This window comes from Macrobrachium rosenbergii, chromosome 22 (assembly GCF_040412425.1).
Source record: "Macrobrachium rosenbergii isolate ZJJX-2024 chromosome 22, ASM4041242v1, whole genome shotgun sequence".
In the NCBI taxonomy this organism is placed as follows: Eukaryota; Metazoa; Arthropoda; class Malacostraca; order Decapoda; family Palaemonidae; genus Macrobrachium; species Macrobrachium rosenbergii.
The window spans coordinates 5,646,355-5,663,914 of NC_089762.1; the positions used below are offsets into that span (position 1 = coordinate 5,646,355).

General features: G+C 48.1%; 1 protein-coding gene, 1 non-coding gene and 1 pseudogene across 3 annotated transcripts in view; all 3 read right to left on the minus strand.

Moving 5' to 3' along the window:
* Nucleotides 1–17,448, minus strand: part of LOC136850563 (endonuclease 8-like 3) — a 134,712-nt gene extending 117,264 nt beyond the window's left edge. Inside the window, exon 1 of one of the 2 annotated variants that reach the window (XM_067124188.1) lies at nucleotides 17,116–17,448. In XM_067124188.1, the coding sequence (XP_066980289.1) occupies nucleotides 17,116–17,214 (99 nt within the window). In that variant the 5' untranslated portion in view covers nucleotides 17,215–17,448. The remainder of the gene's footprint in view (nucleotides 1–17,115) is intronic. The other variant, XM_067124189.1, reaches the window with a different exon arrangement.
* On the minus strand, nucleotides 9,710–9,827 carry LOC136850893 (5S ribosomal RNA; annotated as a pseudogene).
* On the minus strand, nucleotides 11,311–11,415 carry LOC136850890 (U6 spliceosomal RNA). The gene has a single exon (XR_010856781.1). It is a non-coding gene; the product is annotated as a U6 spliceosomal RNA (small nuclear RNA).
* Nucleotides 17,449–17,560: the final 112 nt, after the last annotated feature.

Sequence of the window (17,560 nt, forward strand, 5' to 3'; positions counted from 1 at the left end):
ATGTACAACCCTTCGGTCCTTTACATTAAGAAGACTCACTAATTGGAGGGAGGAATCTGAGTGAGTCTCCTGAACTAACGGGAGTTCTGCACACCTGAGCTACTCCTCCTGGTCGAAAGAGCAAGGAGGAGTACCGTGCCCAACATATTGATCGGAGTGTAGGAACTGCAAGATCAAATGCTGGACATCTGGACCTTTTCACATGAGTGAGGAAATGTAACTCAAACGAAATAGGCTGGGAATAATCTAAAAGTCGGAGGCAGTAAGGAAAACCTGAGATAGGGTTTTCCTTATTGCCAGACTCTCCTTCCTCCCCTAGCTAGAGGAAGGAGCAGAATTGCTTCTATGATTCTAGAAGAAAAACAGAACGGGTGCTCGATGAGTAGTCTTACCACATCAGATGCCAGATACAGCAAGTGAAGGTTTGAGTCCTATTCTCATCCTGAAGGAGGAGAAATAGGACAAGGAAGGAGGAGGAGGAGAGGCCAGTCACTCTTGGGATCCTTCTCACTTCCAGAACCAACACCTTAGGCAAGATACTACCTGTCCTCTAGAAGGAGCTGCATCAGAAAACACAACTTGTTGAGCAGCCACCACAGGACCAAGGAAAAAAGGTTCCAAGGGCCTGTGGGCAAGACTGAAGGTGAAAGACAAGAGTGTGGTCTATGAGACCACAATTTTGTTTCCAGACCGACAGAAACTTCCGGAATGCAAGAGATGGACCAAGCCACTGACTTCGTGACCTCTCGGGTGGAAAGTACTGGTATCGTCATTGCCAGCTGCTGAGTACCACCTCTGATCGCTTCACAAAGCCAGGAGAAAGATGTGTCCTTAAACACTTCTTCCTTAGGAGAGACGGTACTAGTGAAAACGTCGACGACATCCAAGTTAAGAATGTCGAGCCTTTTCAGAAAGTACCACAGCTCCCTAATAAGACAAGGTAACAATTGATCTGGATCATCGACACAAAGTCCAAGGAGGAGGGGGAATAAGGACTCAAACTGACAATAGATGCCAATGGATTCCGAGTACACTGAGACATCTGAGAAGGAGTCGAGGTATTGATCCCCTTCACCTGTTCTTCTATCTTCTATGCCAAGATTGGAACGAGATGAGAGATGGTCCTAAGAGGGCACATCTCTGTCCGACAACTCTCGTAAGGGCGTGTGCAGAGCACGGGACAGAAACCCTAAATGAGAGTCACATGCCATCCATGGATCAGTTCCCTAGGGCAGCAAGACTGAAGAAGCTTCTCATCAGTAGCTAAATCTCGACTGAAGATAGAAGACTAGGTCGCAAGGGCTTACGTTCTTCACAACTGAAACAGGGAGAAGCAACCCTCAGCGGAGAACACGAGAAGTCCAGATTTGAAGAGCAACTCTGACCTGAGAAGAGGTTTTGTCAACGACACCCACCAGCAAAGATGGATCCAGGCCCTGGAACAGTGTTGCAGAGGACTTCAAGAGATATCCAGCTGTACCCGTTGCGGCTCAGAGAGAAAGCCTATGCTTGCAAGGGAAGCAGAACTCTTCTCGATGCCTCGCAAGCAGAGCTATCAGTTTGGGCGAAAGCGAAGTCCTCCAGCATTTGTCAGTAACTTGGGGTGAGCAATGCTTGTTGAACCCCAAGCGAAACTGACAAATATGGTGGGAAAAACATAGATACAGTTATCGGCAGGGGTTCCGTTCTGAGGGTGTGATGATAACCGAAATCGCTGCTTACCAAAAATCGGCAATTTTTGGCGCTTTTTCAGCGATTTTTGGGGATTATCAGTGCCAAAAAGAGCCAATTCTCGGTTAACAGCGGCTCTGTTAGTTATGTATCGGCGCCATACCCAATTATCGGAAATCTGCAATTTTCGGGGCTGAAAATTGCCGATATTCGTTGCTAAACAAGCGCCGTAAAACTGGATCACTGTTAACCGAGCCTGCCGTTAACCGGGGACTGCCTGTATTGATGTTTTCCATGAAGATAGCATGCCTCACCATAGAAGCCAATGGGTCTGGTACGAAGGAGCAAGAAAACTGCAAACTTTGTTGTGCAGGGAGGTAAATAGAAAGACGGTAGGGATCTCTCAGTCGAGCAGTCTCTTTGTGAATCTTCGTGAAGAAAAAAGTGAAGAGCATGCTCATTCCTGATCACTCAAACCCGAGGCCGAGCTCGCCTACTAATACATCCCCACCAGGAATGTACCTGGCTAACTGAGCTATCAAGGGCTTTATAGAACACTCGAGTGCCTGCAAATGTCAACAGATGAAACAGGAGGAAAAAACGATTCCCTCTTGTTTTTTGATGTATGCCATTACTGTGGTGTTGTTGTTCAATGGAACCACTGAGTGTCGCAAAACTCATCCTGAAATTCTTGGAAGGCCAAAAGGCTGCCTTGAGTTCAGGATGTTGATGAGAAGGTATTAATCATCTTGGTCACACAGCTTCAAGACAAAGTCCTACAGGTGTGTGCCTTTTCCTCGATAAGTGAATCCGAGAGTAGACACACGACATGAGGAGAATATGCAAGCATATTCGAAGGTTCCTTCAATCAAGCATTAGTCTAACTCTTTCCTCATACTTCGAAGAGGAAAGAAGGATGGAGCACTGGAAGCAGACCTCCTTCATTCTCCACCATGGGGAGGTTTCTGCAAGATGACAGGATACCAAGACGATTAGCTCTAGCCAGGCTGGCATTTCCTTAATCGGGAGCATGGGAGAGGAAGTGGGATGGAAGTTTGATAAAAAGAATTCCCGAGACCCAAGGGAAATAGTTACTTCTCCTGAAGGAATAATTTCATCCAGGCATCTGCAGTAGGAGAACTTCTGCCCCGTCAATACTTCTTCCTCTCTTCCCTTCTGGCCTTCTTCCTATGGAAAAGAGGGTGGAAAGAGACACAGTTGTGCACACTTTCCCAGAAGGGAAGAAGAGGGCTGTGTGTTTCCACGATCTTCTTCCGAAGCCAGGGACTTCTTAGGAGTTGAGGAAGGCTGGCTTAAACTTAAGGTCGAGCCGAGATGAAGAAGACCCAAAGGTCTTGGCTATTGTCCAAAAGACAAGGCAGTGCCCTGGTACAAACCTTGACTGCTGCAATATCTGGCAAATCTCTGAAAGAGAAAGGCAGAACCAAGTAAAGGTTTGTTCCTAAGGGTCGTGCCAATTCGGGAATTACGAAACTGGAGATCTGAATTAGGACAAAGTCCTTATTCTTAACACCAGAATTGCCCACAGATTGTCCCCTGGTATAGGCAGACCCACCCCAGGGCAGGACCGGTCTCCAGAAGGCAGGGTTCTCTCCAGGAACGGTCATATCTGAGGAGAGAAAGCCTAAAAGTGAAGGCTCATGGATCCATCATGAGACTGCCTGGAGGAAACCAAGAGGTGTCCTCCAAGATCACCGCCTCTTGTTGCGCAAGAGAATATCCTTCACGACAAGGAGAAGCAGAGAGAAATCAGTCTGGATGAAGCAGAGTCAGAACAACCTGCAGTCAGCAAGACCCCTACAAGGCAAGAAGAAATCGTACTCTGTCGAGGCAGGGGAGGAGCTTGGTGTCTCGACCTGAATGAACTCCTTGTCCAAGAAAAGTATTCATCTGGTCGAGAACGCTCTCGCAAGCAAGGTCTGCGGCGGCCCCGGAGACTCTCAGCCCCTTCGGGAACTGCAAGGGTTGCGAATGATGAAGATTATTCATTGGGGGAGCCACAGTCCTGTTCCGGAGATCCTTGCGCTGACGAATCGGCACAAAGTTCTCCCTGGAGGGAGACCTTGACAGATCCCTTCTCAGCTACCTGATTGTAATACAACACAATCAGGGGACTGACACCATAAGCACCCCAGGCAGCCGAACTCCAAAAAAAGACAAATTCACTGGAGTTCGCTCTGTCCGTCTCGTGCCTCTCGGAACAACCGAGAGGAAAAGAGAACAGATGAGGAGAAAGCACCCCTACCTGTCCTGCCAGTATGACCAGCAGGAGAAGCGGACTGTGAGCGATAATCAACTGAAGGAGATGATTGCCACACGGGGTAAGAAGTGCACTTGTGCCATGGAAAAGTGCTTTCCTGGGAAGAGCAGGAAGTTCACTCGAATGGTGGTGAGAAACTGAGCGGGGCAGAGCCGAGCCGATCACGCGAACACGATCCAGACTGGGTGGTAAGAGTTGGACTGGGAGGCAAGCAGGGTGAGCCAAGCCAAGCCGAGATGAGCCAGTCTCGCAAACACGACCAGGGGCTGTGCGGGGCGAGCAAGCTGAGTGGAGCCGAGCCGATCGCACAAACGCAATCAGAGACTGGACGGAGCAGAGCTCATCTGCCATGAACTAGCGCTAATTTCCCAAACTCTAAACTCCTTCGAGGCCGAGGCCCCTCCAAAAGAAGGTTTAAAGGGGAATTCTGTGTCTGCTATCCTGCATGCCCGAACCCTAAGGTTCAAGACACGAGGATGAAACCCAGCCAAGCAACTAAAGCAGTTGGCAGGCATTATCGACACACCTGGGCGTCTCAGCACCGAGATATCCGGGTCTCAGCACTTTCTCAAGGCCTGTGCCTCTCGCCAGGAGAGCGCTCATGATTCATAGAATTCGAGTGACCTACGAGACTCCTAACAATCGGGAACGGCTGCTTTCAGTTTCCTAAGAAATTAAAAAGAGCCAGGCACAGAACCAGTCTTACACCAGACTTATAAGACTGGCAACGAGGGTTGCAGCCCCTGAAACGCAAGACCCCCAGAGGAGAATGCGAATCAGTTCCCGCCCTTGGGCAGGAAGAGCCAACGAGGGAAAATTGCCTCCCGGAAGAGAGGCAGTCCCTTAGAAGTCCCGCAGGACTCAGGAAGGGAACCTCTTCCCTACTTCTTCTGGTGTTCAAACCGATAGGATAGAGACACCAGGTTGAGAACCCGACCGAGCACTGCAAAGCGCTCAGGGAGTGCTTGTAGTGCTGGCGGGAAGAACCAAGACACCTGGGTGTCTCAGCCGGCCCTTTCTCTCATGCTGCTTCTGAATTGGGCCAGGGAGAGTACTCTGCAGAACCATATCCGATACTCAATATTCTACAGAATCTCGAACACTTGGAGTGGCTGGCGAACAAGCACCCGAAGCAGCACCCATCTTAGAAGCGGAACCTCTAGGACTGGGGAAAGGAGCGCAAACCGAGGTCTGTGCGCCCGGGGCTCCTGTAACACAAAACCCAGGGGAATGCGAATCGGTTCCTGAACCCAAAGGTCGGGAAGAGCCGACAAGAAACTCACTGCCTCCTCAGAGGGAGGCAGTCCCTAGATGCCCGAAGGACTTCAAGGGGGGAAGAAGCAGTCTTCCTCTCCTTCAGCCGACGGAGGTCTATCTGGTTTCCAGGGACACCCTCAAACCTCGGGAGAGGAAGGGAAGAGGCAGCAGAAGACGAAATCAAAGATGAGCTGAATAGGATGGCAACTACCTCTCACAGGGTGACTCCCTTCACCTTCACTCCAACATCTTCTACAGGATGGTGGACACAAAACATAGTAACCTCCACGGCAGCTAGGCAGGATCACAATGGAAGCGCCCCAGGACACGACCACCAGGAGAAGCGGCAGGAGCGATCAGGACAGCCGATGAAGGAGTTACAGAAGCAGTTCAGAAGGCAGGAGCTACAGCAACGGCCAGGAACGTCACATGAACGTCGCCAGCAGCAACAGGAGCGATCAGGGCAGCCGCGGCAGGAGACCAGGAGGAGCCGCCCAGAGACTTGTTGCCGAGTCAACAGGAGCACTAACACAGGAAGCACAGCAGGAGCAGACAGGACCTCAGATACGCGAGCGAAGAGGGCGAAGGAGAGAGATCTCTCCCAAAGGAGAGACAGAAGAAGAATCTACGGGGAGAGGGAAGGAAGGAGGGGAGGCTACCAAGGGCACCATGGAAGCGAAACTTACCGATGACGCCCGCAACCTCCCCCTGAAACTCTCCCCCTCCCCCACAACCCTTCCACAGTGCAGGCAGGGAAGAACAATGCTCAGCACAAGTAGAAAGGGAGTAGTCATGCCCTTGTACATGGAGGGCGTGAGCCCAAGAAGGGGAGCGAACTTGTTACGTCCTGATCAATGAAGGGGAGCGAAGTTTTTACATCCCAATCTAAAATATCCGAATGTACAGGGGAACGCCTTCAGTATCTAATTAAAGGGCTACTGGAAGAGAAGCATTACCACTCAATTACGCCTCTCTAAAATACGCCCTGGGCCGTCAAACCCAAGACACAGATGCAGGGGAACGATAACCTACGCAAGGCTATCACAAATTGTGGGTTTGTATATTAATAAATATCAAACACATGCAATATATACATAAAAATACAGAAAGATCCCACCAGGATAAATAAAGAGCTTAACAACAGTCAGGCAAAGAGATCCGAAAACACGTCAGCAACTCATGACGGCCGAAAGCAAACTGGAATGTTTACAGCCGGGCAGGCGGGTATTCCCACCTACCTGACGGTAGTTACTGCCTAACCACCTTGCTCAAGAGTTTAACGTCCACGTCCAGCTTCACTGTAATTAATTCCCAATGTAAAGGACCGATGGTTTGTATATCAGGTTGAAACAATCTACTATACCTGAGAGATAAATATATTAATAAGTATATCTGAGAATGAAGCAACTGTTGTGTAACTACTAGCAGCTGTTAGGCTATGTGTCTGATGAAAACAGTATTCATAGCAGCAAGGAAAAAATGATATTTTAATGATAAAATAAAGTTTGTTCATACTTACCTGGCAGATATATATATAGCTGTATTCTCCGAAGGTCCGACAGAATTTCAAATTTCATGGCACACGCAGTGGCCGGTCAGGTGGTTAGTACCCATTCCGCCGCTGGGAGGCGGGTATCAGGAACCATTCCCATTTTCTATTCAGATTTTCTAACGCCACTGTCTCCTGAGGGGAGGAGGAGGGCAATATAAATATATATATCTGCCAGGTAAGTATGAACAAATTTTATTTTATCATTAAAATATCATTTTGTTCATGAGACTTACCTGCCAGATATATATATAGCTGAATACCACCTTTGGAGGGGGTAGAGACAGCCAAGAATTAGGAAAAACCAATTATTGGTAAAATTATTTTGGTTCCTTATCTGATAGCGTAGCTGACTGAGTGGTTACTGTCACTCTAGTCTGCTTCTGCTTTACTAGAGACCCCAGCGAGGTAGTGACCTATATAGCTGGCGACTTCTAGATGATCTGTCAACGGGGCATGACCACAATGTGACTAGATCATAGACCATACAAAGAGGACAAAAGAGCATTACTAACCACCTAACCAACACCTAAAGCGTTAGTTTGCAAAGGATTGGGAAGACTGCCTCCAGTAGTCGACCCAACAAACACAAAAACACAATTAAAAAGGGATAGGATCAGAGTTACCCCTGTCCCCAAGGTTGCTGAAGCAGCAATGTATGGTCCCAGGGAAAAGCAATTTTGTATGCTACCTAAACATCTTGCCAAGAGTGTGAGGCAAACACCGAATTGACTTCGCCAAAATGTGGCACTAAAAATGTCACTGAGTACCATATTTTCTTGAACGCCATGGAGGTAGCAACTGCCCTCACCTCGTGAGCGTTAACTCTCAACAACTTGAAGTTGAGTCGTCACAACTAGAGTGTGCGTCCTTAATGACGTCCCTAATGAAGAATGCCAGTGCATTCTTCGACATAGGTTTAACTGGTTGCCTCACAGAACACCATAAAACATCCAATGGACCACGAGTGTCCTGTGTTCTTTTAAGGTAGTACTTGAGAGCTCTAACTGGACATAGAACTCCCTCAGGTTCCTGTCCAATAAGGTCTGCTAAACCTTTAATTTCAAAGTGTCTAGGCCAAGGGTTAGAAGACCTATCATTCTTAGCCAAGAACTTAGGGCTTAAAGAATAGACAGCATTGTGTTCCTTGAAGCCCACATGACGGCTGAAAGCCTCGAACTTCTCTCACTCTCTTCGCCGCGAGGAATGCCGTTTTGAGTAACATCCTTAAGAGATGCAGAGTGGAGAGGCTCAAAAGGACTAAACATCAAAAACTTGAGCATTACGTCCAAGTTCCAAGCAGGGGAATTAGCTGAGGAACCTTGGACGTCTTGAAAGAGCTCGTAAGATCGTGGAGGTCCTTATTGTCAGACAAAGCTAATCCTCTGTGTCTGAATACAATCGAAAGCATGCTCCGATAACACTTGATAGTCGGAACTGCTATATCGAGTTTTCTCTTAAGTAAAGGAGAAAATCCGCAACCTGGCTCACAGTGATAGAGGAAGAGGAAAAGCCCTTCTTTCTACACCAACCTTGAAGGTTGCTCACTTCGCTAGATATATCCTTTAGATGAAGAACTTCTGGCTCTAGCGATGGCCCGTGCCACCTGGCCAGAAAAACCCCTTCGCTCTGACCAAGTTTCGATAGTCTGAAAGCAGTCAGATTCAGAGCGGGGAGATTCAAAGATATCTCGTGAAGTGGGGTTTGTATGAGCAGGTCTGCTCTCATAGGAAGGGTCCTCGGAACGTCTACCAACCAGAAGAGAAACCTCCGAGAACCAGTGGTTCGAAGGCCAAAACGTGGGGATGAGAGTCATCCTCGTCCCTTGTGAGGCCGCGAACTTTGCGTATGACTTCTCCCAGAATTTAGAACGGGAAAAGGCGTAAACATCTATTCCCGTCCAATCCCAGGAAGAGCAACTATCGCAACTGCCCCAGGGTCGAGTACAGATGAGCTTTATAGAGGAGCCTCGCTGTTCTTGAGGTCGTGAAAATATCCACAAGATGGCGACCCCAAAATTTCCAAAATCTTGGCAAACCTCCTGATGAAGGGTCCATTCCTTCGGCAGGAGTTGATGGCGCCAACAGAGCAGGTCTGCTCGAACATTTTCGACCCCTGCAACAAAACTTGTGAGAATCGAAATGTTGCTTGAGCATAGGCTCAAAGAATAATCTCTCTTGCAAGGCTGAACAGGAACAAGTAGTATTGTCCGAGTTTGCTAGAACTACACGATTGCAAACTTGGACCTCAAGAATTGGCGAGCTAAAAGATAGCCGCCAAATCTTTGAAGTCGATGCCAGGACACCTGTTCCTCTCTCCAGGTTCCTAACACTTCCTCTCCTCTAGTGTTGCCCCCCAACCTGTTGACGACCCGTCGGAAAAACAACACTAGGTTGGGGTTCAGAAGCTTGAGGAGATCCCTTTCTGCAATTCCGTTGGATCGAGCCACCACCACAGATCCTCTTTATATAAGGAAGAATTCTCAATTCCTCTTTCAAGTCTTCCTTGCTTGCCAGTTCTCCAACAAAAAGAACTGAAGAGGCCTGAGATGCAGACTCCCAGAAAACAAACTTCTCCAGCCAGGAAATGGTCCCCAGCAGACTCATTCCTTCCTTCACCTAGCATGTTTCCTTTTCCAAGAAGGCGGGAAACTTTTCGTACATAGAAGTTTGCCGTTCTTGCGACGGAGACGCTATAAAAGCCGCTGAATAGATCTGAATTCCCAGACACAATGGACAGTGAGGGGATCAGCTGCGACTTCTCCACAGACCAGAAGTCCCAGGGACTTCACGAGTTGCAGAGTCAACTGAAGGTCCTCCAGATACCTTTCGCTTCGACGACGCCCGAATCAACCAGTCGCCCAAGTAGAGTGAGATCCTGACGTGCGACAGATGCAACTGCATCGCAACGTTTTTCATGAGACGTGTAAACACCCTCGGAGCAAAATGTGACGCCAACAGCATCTGGTGTTCCCAGGCGGTCAACCATCCAAGTACTGACCAGACCCAATGTTGCTTAACTTCGCTGATCGGACGAGAAGCGGTGTTTTCAACGTGGTATGGCGTTGTGCAGAGTCCAAAGCAGAGCCCTGAACTGGTAACGTCTAGTCCCCAAGACAACCTGAGATACTTCATCGAACGTGGATGAATTGGGGCGTGAAGATAAGTATCTTGGAGATCCAAAGATACCATCCAATCCCCGGGATGAAGGGCTCCTAGTATTGACTGCGAGGTCTCCATCTTGAACTTTTCCTTCCGGACCAAGTTGTTCGACCTGTTGACGCCCAAGACGGGTCTCCAGCCTACTGAAAGTTTCGGGACTAGAAACAATCTGTAGTAAAATCCGGGAACACCGAAGTCAAGACCTGTTCCACTGCTCTCCGCTCAACATCTGTTCGAGCAGGTCAAACAATTTTCTGTTTGACAGGAAGGCAGTTGGGAAACAAAAAACAAAAAGAGGAGACAGGAAGGGAATCAAGTAACCTCTCTCTAACAGTAGGAGGGACCAAACGTCTGCCCCTCACTCTTTCCAGGCTTGTGCAAAATGAAGCCTGGTTGCAAGGGAGTCTGGAGATGAAAGGAGTCACTTGCTGCCTCTCTTGGAAGTGACATTCCTTCGGGAAAAAAAACTCTCTCTCGTGGTGCGTGGGTCTCATGTTGCTTCCCATGGAAGCCCCTTTGTTATGCAAACATTTAGCTTTCGTTTTTGTATCATTGAGGAAAAGAAGCGTTATGAAGGAGATGCAGTTTGAATGTCGATAACTTTAGTTTTGAGAAAACGATATTTTTGCTTCTCTGTGTATTTATTTGCTTGCCGTTACAGTTTAATGTTTTATGACATAATGAAAAGGGAAAAAATAGACCTGCAAAGTAATATAACTTCAGCTAAATGAAGCTAAATGAAGCGAGTGTCAAAACACGCTGAGGTTGGCCAGCGCGACGTTTACTTAGTCAAGCTCTGAGCTGCTACTGACTGACTGCCACTGACTGCCCTGCGGCATTCCTGTCTTTCGCTGATGCGCACTATGTCCACAGGGTTGCCATAGATCGCATTAGATATTATTTCATAGCTAAAAGGAAATTACCACCGATATACTGACAATATCATTACATTATATGAAAAATGTAATTTGACTATGATAGGTTACTGTTTTGTTTATAACTCCTAACTGCTTAACTTTTTAAATAAAACTTTCTGAGAAGATAGTCAGGATATGTATGATGCCATATATAAAATATCCCAGAAAATTTGATTTCGATTTTTTCAGTCAAACGCTCCCTTAAGACAAAGACAACTGCGAAGGTGGAGAGAGAGGAGCCGACGGTTGAAAAGTCTCAGGAAACAGATCCTTAAGAAAAAGCCAGAGTCTGATAATCAGAGGAAGAAGAAGACGAAAGAAGTTTCTCTTCATACAAAGGCTGTGACGAAAGAGGATGTTCTTCCACAGCTGGTGGGTCTTGAGTGAGTGGTGAAAGTAGTTCGATTCGCCGATACGTAAGCGGGAACTCCCGCGAACGAAGAAGTCGTCAACTAGAGTCAGATATAGTAAACATAAAAAATGTGAACGCTCACGATTAGCGTGTCATCCTTGCGCAAGAGCCATGCTAATCTTCTCTGTATCGTTCCAATTTAGTATATGTACTGCCGAAGCAAGTACTGGCTAAATTAAGAAGGACATCAGATGTTGAAGCGGGTAGTTGTGCGACATGATGAACAACTGGAGCGGTGTCAACACAAGACTTGAAGCTATATGGGCGAAGCGAGCGCGGAGCGTCATGGCGTGACGCGAGAGGCTCCATGGCAAGTACTAGAAGAGAGTCACAGCAGCGTGGCGCGCGAGCGTCATGGCTAGGCGCGCCCGAGCGTCAAGGTGAGGGCGCCAAGCGTGAGAAGCGCCACGAAGAACAAGACGCGCTCCTGGCGCGAGACAAGAGAAAGGCCAACACCTCAACTCGGGAAGACGAATAGGAAGCCACTAAACACTCTCTCTAGACGACAGACGCTCTGTATCGTTCCCGGCGGGAGACGAAGGTGAAAGTCTGTACCTCTTAACAGGCAGATTCGAATCTTGAAAGGTTCATGAGAGCATCCAGCTGTTGTTGCAAACCCAACAAAATCTTACGCGTTGGAGAAGCCACTCTCGGGAGAAGGGGCTGAACCTGAGAGAAGGAAAGGGGCGAGAGACGTATACTTCCTTCCACAGGGGAAGAAGCTCAGCCCTTGCCTTAGCGACAGGGGGTCAACAGTAGAGTGATCATTCGAAAAACACTTTATTCTCTTCTGCAGAGGAATATCCACGCAACTTTCGGGGAAGAGTACAAACGTCAGAGGAAGAGGACGTGAAAGCGCCCTCTCCTCTAAGCTTCTCTTAAGAGGGCGAGAGTCCAACCGAGCTCCAACCCCGAGGCGGGAGGACGTGTCGGAGGACGAGAAGCAATCCTTCAGGATGCGTGCCTGAGCACGATCCCTGGCAGCCTGGGTAGCGTCATCAGGACCTGCCGAAGGGACGCCAGATCGGTGGGAAGCCCCGTAACCCTCATGCGGCTTTCGACATGCCCCTCCTGGTCCTAGGAGTTCGACAGAGGTCCAGGCCTAGAGGCATTATAGGGTCGATCTGACACCCCCTCCACAACACTAGGGCACTAGCACTAACACTATGCGTTTGAATTGCATTCACTTTAGTTTCAAGAGCACACATTGACTCACACGAGAGCCAGGGAATTACCTTCTGCAGCAACAAACTACAGGGTTAGTAATAAATTTACTACAGGGTCACTAGTAGGAGAAAACCCTGACTGTCCAACTAAGGATGCACTCTAGGAGGAAGATTTCCTCAGCCTATCACGCTCCAATTTAAGCATATAGGCTTCATATTTCTTCCACTCTCCCTCAGACAATCCCCACATTCATTACCGATTATCATAGAGCATTGAACACCCTTACATATCATACATAAAGAGTGAGGAACTATCAAAGTCTTCGATAGCCTCACCTTACATTCACCCAAGCTGCAGACTCGATAGCTAGAGGTAAGACATCTTAATTATAAGAAAAGTCAAAAGCAAAATCAAAAACGGTCCACAAAGAGCGTATGCCAAGTCACAGATCCAGTCGAATACCAAAAACAACCAAAATACTTAAGTGACAACAAATTTCGAAATCCAAAAGGCGGAGGAACTGACAACAGGTGTTGACAGTCCGCGACAGAGAAAATCTGAATAGAAAATGGAATGGTTCCTGATACCGCCTCCCAGCGGCGGGAATGGGTACTAACCACCTGACCGGGCCACTGCGCAGCCGCGAAATTTGAAATTTTGTCGGACCTTCGGAGAATACAGCTATATATATATCTGGCAGGTAAGTCTCATGAACAAAACAATCAGTAATAGCTCAAACAGCAAAAATTGGGCAGTCATGAAACACATCTGGACTCAACAGTGGCCGGAAGCAAAATGGAGTGCAGACAGACAGGTGGGCGAGGATTCTTTCTGCTGTCATTAGTTATCTACCTTGTCAATGAGTTTGAATGTCTGACCCAGCTTGCATTCACAAGCTAAATCCCTACATGAAGGTTTGTATTTGTCAAGTAACAAACATTTTTCAAACAAACAATGCAGTGTATCACTCAAAAGACTGATCCCTAAACTAACATTCTTTCCACGAATTTTATCTCTACAACAATAATGCAAGCTTAATCTAGACAAGAGTAACAACATATCACAATTTTTAAAAGTAAATTGTATTTTTCTTAACTATACAAACCTGAGGTCCTTTACATTAGGAATTACTTTCAGCATAGGCTGGAAACGGCCGTTGAACTTTCGAACAAAGTGGCTAGGCAGTTAACTACTATCCGGAAGGCCGGAGTACCATCTGCCGGATGTAAATATTCCAATTTGCCTTTCAGCCCAGGTATCAGATTGAGGGGTGGCATGAGGTTTGTATAGTTAGGAAAAATACAATTTACTTTTAAAACTGTGATTTGTTCTAACATAATATACAAACCGTCATTCCTTTACATTAGGAAGACTCACTAGTTGGAGGGAGGAATCTGAGTGAGTCTCTATGAACTGACTGGAGTTCACCACACCTTGTCTTCCCTTCCTGGTCCATAGAGTGATGAAGGGAAAACTGCCTCTGACAAAATGATTGGACTGTAAGAAATGCGGGATCAGTTGTCAGACTTCTGGGTCCCTTTGCATGAAAGAGGAATCATCAGTTCATGCAAAGTAGGCTAGGAAGAACTTGGAGTCGGATGACATTAAGGCAATCACAAGCATTGGGTTTGTCTTATTGTCATGGTCTCCCTCCCCCCTTGCTAGGGAAAGGAGTGGGGTTGCTTCTATAAACCTGAACGGAAAATAGAACGGGAGCTCCCGTTGGGTTCTTACCTGCATCGACTGCCAGATCCAGCATGTAACAGCACGTCCGCTCTCTGCCCGTGGGAAGAGAACCAGGATGGGGAGAAAGAAGAGAGGCCAGTCACTCCACATTCATTCTCCCAATTGCAACTGTACATCTTAGGCGAGACGCAACCTGTCCTGTTAGAGGAGCCAGGTAAGTTACACAACTTGTTGAGCAGCCACCACAGGACCCAAGGAAAAAGTGTCCAACAACCTGTGAGCAACATCCCAAAGGTAGAAGGAGGTGAAGGTGGTCTGATGGGACCAAACACCTGCCTTCAGCACCTGTAGAACCGACATTATCTTCCGGAATGCGAGGGACGGACCAATGCTGCGGACTTCATGAGCTCTCGGACGAGGCGTACCGGTGTCGTCTTCTCCAGCAGCAGAATATGCTCTCCTCATCGTCTCATGAAGCCAGAAAGAAATTGTGTTCTTGGACACTTCTTTCTTGGATGAGCCAGTACTAACGAAGAGTCATCGACACTCAGATAGCGCCGCAGCACTCTAACAGGACACAGTAGCATCTCGTCTCATTCATTACCTACAAAGTCCTCTAGGGAGGAGGCCGTGAAGGACTCGAACCGTGCGTCAGGGACCGAAGAATTCTGAGTCTTCGCCACAAAGTCCAGGATGAAATCAAGAGTAACTGATCCCCATCCCCTCAAGTGTTTAACATCAAAGGAAAGTCTGCGTAGTTCGCCAACTCTCTTCGCCGATGCCAGGGCCAGCAGGAAGATGGTCTTGAGGGTCAGATCCCTGTCTGACGACTCTCGTAAAGGCTCATACGGTGCATGAGTCAGGCTCCTTAAAATGAGTCACATCCCATGGAGGGGGGCCTGAGATCCCTGGGTGGGCAAGACCTTTCGAAGCTTCTCATCAGTAGGGAAATCTCGAAGGAGGAAGAGATGTCTACTCCTTTCAGCTGCAAGACTAGGCCGAGTGCGGCGCGGTAGCCTTTTACAGCTGAAACAGAGAGAAGCTTTTCCCGGCGAAGGAAGATGAGGAGGTCTGCGACCTGCTGAACAGTAGCTCTGACTGGAGAGATACCCTGTCAATGACACCAACCACAGAAGACGGACCACTTCCCCTGCTATACCGCTGCAGAGGATTGTCTGAGGTACCTGGCCATCTCCGCTGCTGCGCGACGCGAAAAGTCTCTTGCTTGCAGCAGATGGTGGGTAACCTCCAGCCATGAAGACACAAGGACTGCACTGCCTGGTGGTACCACTCTACGTGGGGTTGACACAGCAGGTTGGGCCAGGGGGGAATCTCTCTCGGTGCCTTGGAGAGGAGAGCTAGCAGGTCGGGATACCAAAAGGCCTGCAGCCATTTGGGTGCCACCAGAATCATTCTGAGATTCAGAGTGATCATCGCTTGGCTGATCACTCTGCGAATCAGTCAGAACGGAGTAAAGGCGTAAACGTCGAGGTTGTCCCACAGGTGCTGGAATGCATCCACCGCAGTGGCCCATGGGTCTGGCACAACAGAACAGATGACCTGGAGTTTTCTGTTGTGCCGGGTGGCGAACAGATCAATGACTGGACGGCCCCACAGGTCGAATAGCCTTTCCGTCACTTCCGAGTGAAGGGACCATTCGGTTCCAATCACTCCATTCTGGCAGCTGAGCTTGTCTGCCACGACATTCCCCTTGCCTGGAATGTACCTGGCTGACAGCTCTACCGAGTGAACCATGGCCCACTCGTGCACCTGCATCTTCAACTGGTGGAGCGGGAGGGATACTAGACTCCCCTGCTTGTTGACATATGCCACTGCTGTGGTATTGCCGCTCATCAGTACCACAGTGTCCCATCACTCGATCCCGAAACTCTCTGAGAGCCAGGAAGGCTGCCTTGAGTTCCAGGATGTCGATGTGAAGGTGTTTGTCGTCTCGGTGCCACACTCGCGAAGTCAGCAACTCCTCCAGGTGTGCGCCCCATCCCTCAGTCTATGGTCTGAGAACAGCAGCATGTCCGGAGGGGGAGTATGCAGAGATACTCCTATCAAGAAGTTTCTGTCGTCCATCCACCAGTAAAGGTCTTCTCTCACCTCCTCAGAAAGAGGGATGAGAAAGGACTGGGGGTCTCGGGAGTAGGACCAATACTCCTTTAATCTCCATTGTAGAGACCACAGCTGCAGACGCCCATGAGATACCAGCTTCTCCAGCGACAACAGGTGACCGATGATGACTTGCCATTGCCGGGCTGGCTGCTCCTGTCATGACAGTAACAGCTGTGCTGCCTGCCTGAACCTGCTGATATGAGAGTCCGAGAGAAAGACTTTAGCTGCTACCGTGTCTATCAGCATGCCCAGGTACTTTATCCTCTGCTTGGGGGTGAGATCTGACTTCTCGAGATTCACCATGATCCCAAGATTGCGGCAAAACTCGAGGAGTCGATCCCTGTCCTGCAGCAACTGCGAGCAGGAGCTTGCCAGGACAAGCCAGTCATCGAGATACCTCAATAGACGTATCCCGTGCGAGTGGGCCCAAGCTGACACGAGAGAAGACTCTCATGAACACCTGGGGGCGGTCGAGAGCCTGAAGCAGAGTGCCCTGAATTGGAAGACCGTCTCCCCAAGGATAAAGCGAAGGTACTTGCGAGAGGACGGATGAACGGGTTTAACGGCTGTGTCCAGCTTCGCCTTAAGTACTGTAATTCCTAATGCAAAGGGCCGACGGTTTGTGTATCGTGTCGGAAGAAACTAAATAAAGAAAACTCAAAAGTATGTTCTGGGACTTGCCCCACCAGGTACTATGTGCTACTCTAGGTTATAGAAAGTTGGGCTAGCCTAGTATGCATCCTAGCTTTTAGCCTAAGTAGCTTTTGTGTTTCCCAAACGGAAAGACCGAGTACCCCACTGTGTTCACCTATAATTGTCAGATGTAGCCCAGCCTAGGCCTAGGGGTTAGGTCTGGTCTGGTGTCCAAGTAAAAATAACTATAAACGTCTTACCTTCACAATGACATTTCCACTCACAGCATTAACTCTTTGTCCCTTTGCTCTCTTCTTCAGCTTCAATCCATTTAGTTTGCATCCAGGCCCTTCTACCATGATGAAATAAATCTCTTCAATATTTCCTTCACACCTTTATACGCAATTCAGTAGTGTCAACACTCGGTAAGTTTATTCAGAAGCGTCAACACTCGGTAAGTTTAAACATGTTGCGTTACAAAACAATCATAACATTACAGACATGAATAAATAGTAGACAGAGGACTTTGGAGGCAGGTTTATTCCCGGAACCTTGTCACGGAAAACCCGGAACGCACGGACCCATCAAAAACTTTCGTATTCGTAAAGATATTTTTTATATTAAGGCATCGTTGTAAAGTAAGTTTCTTAGCTTTAATTTGATGTATCACTTGTTAGTTTTTTTTATCTGAAAATGGCGTTTGAA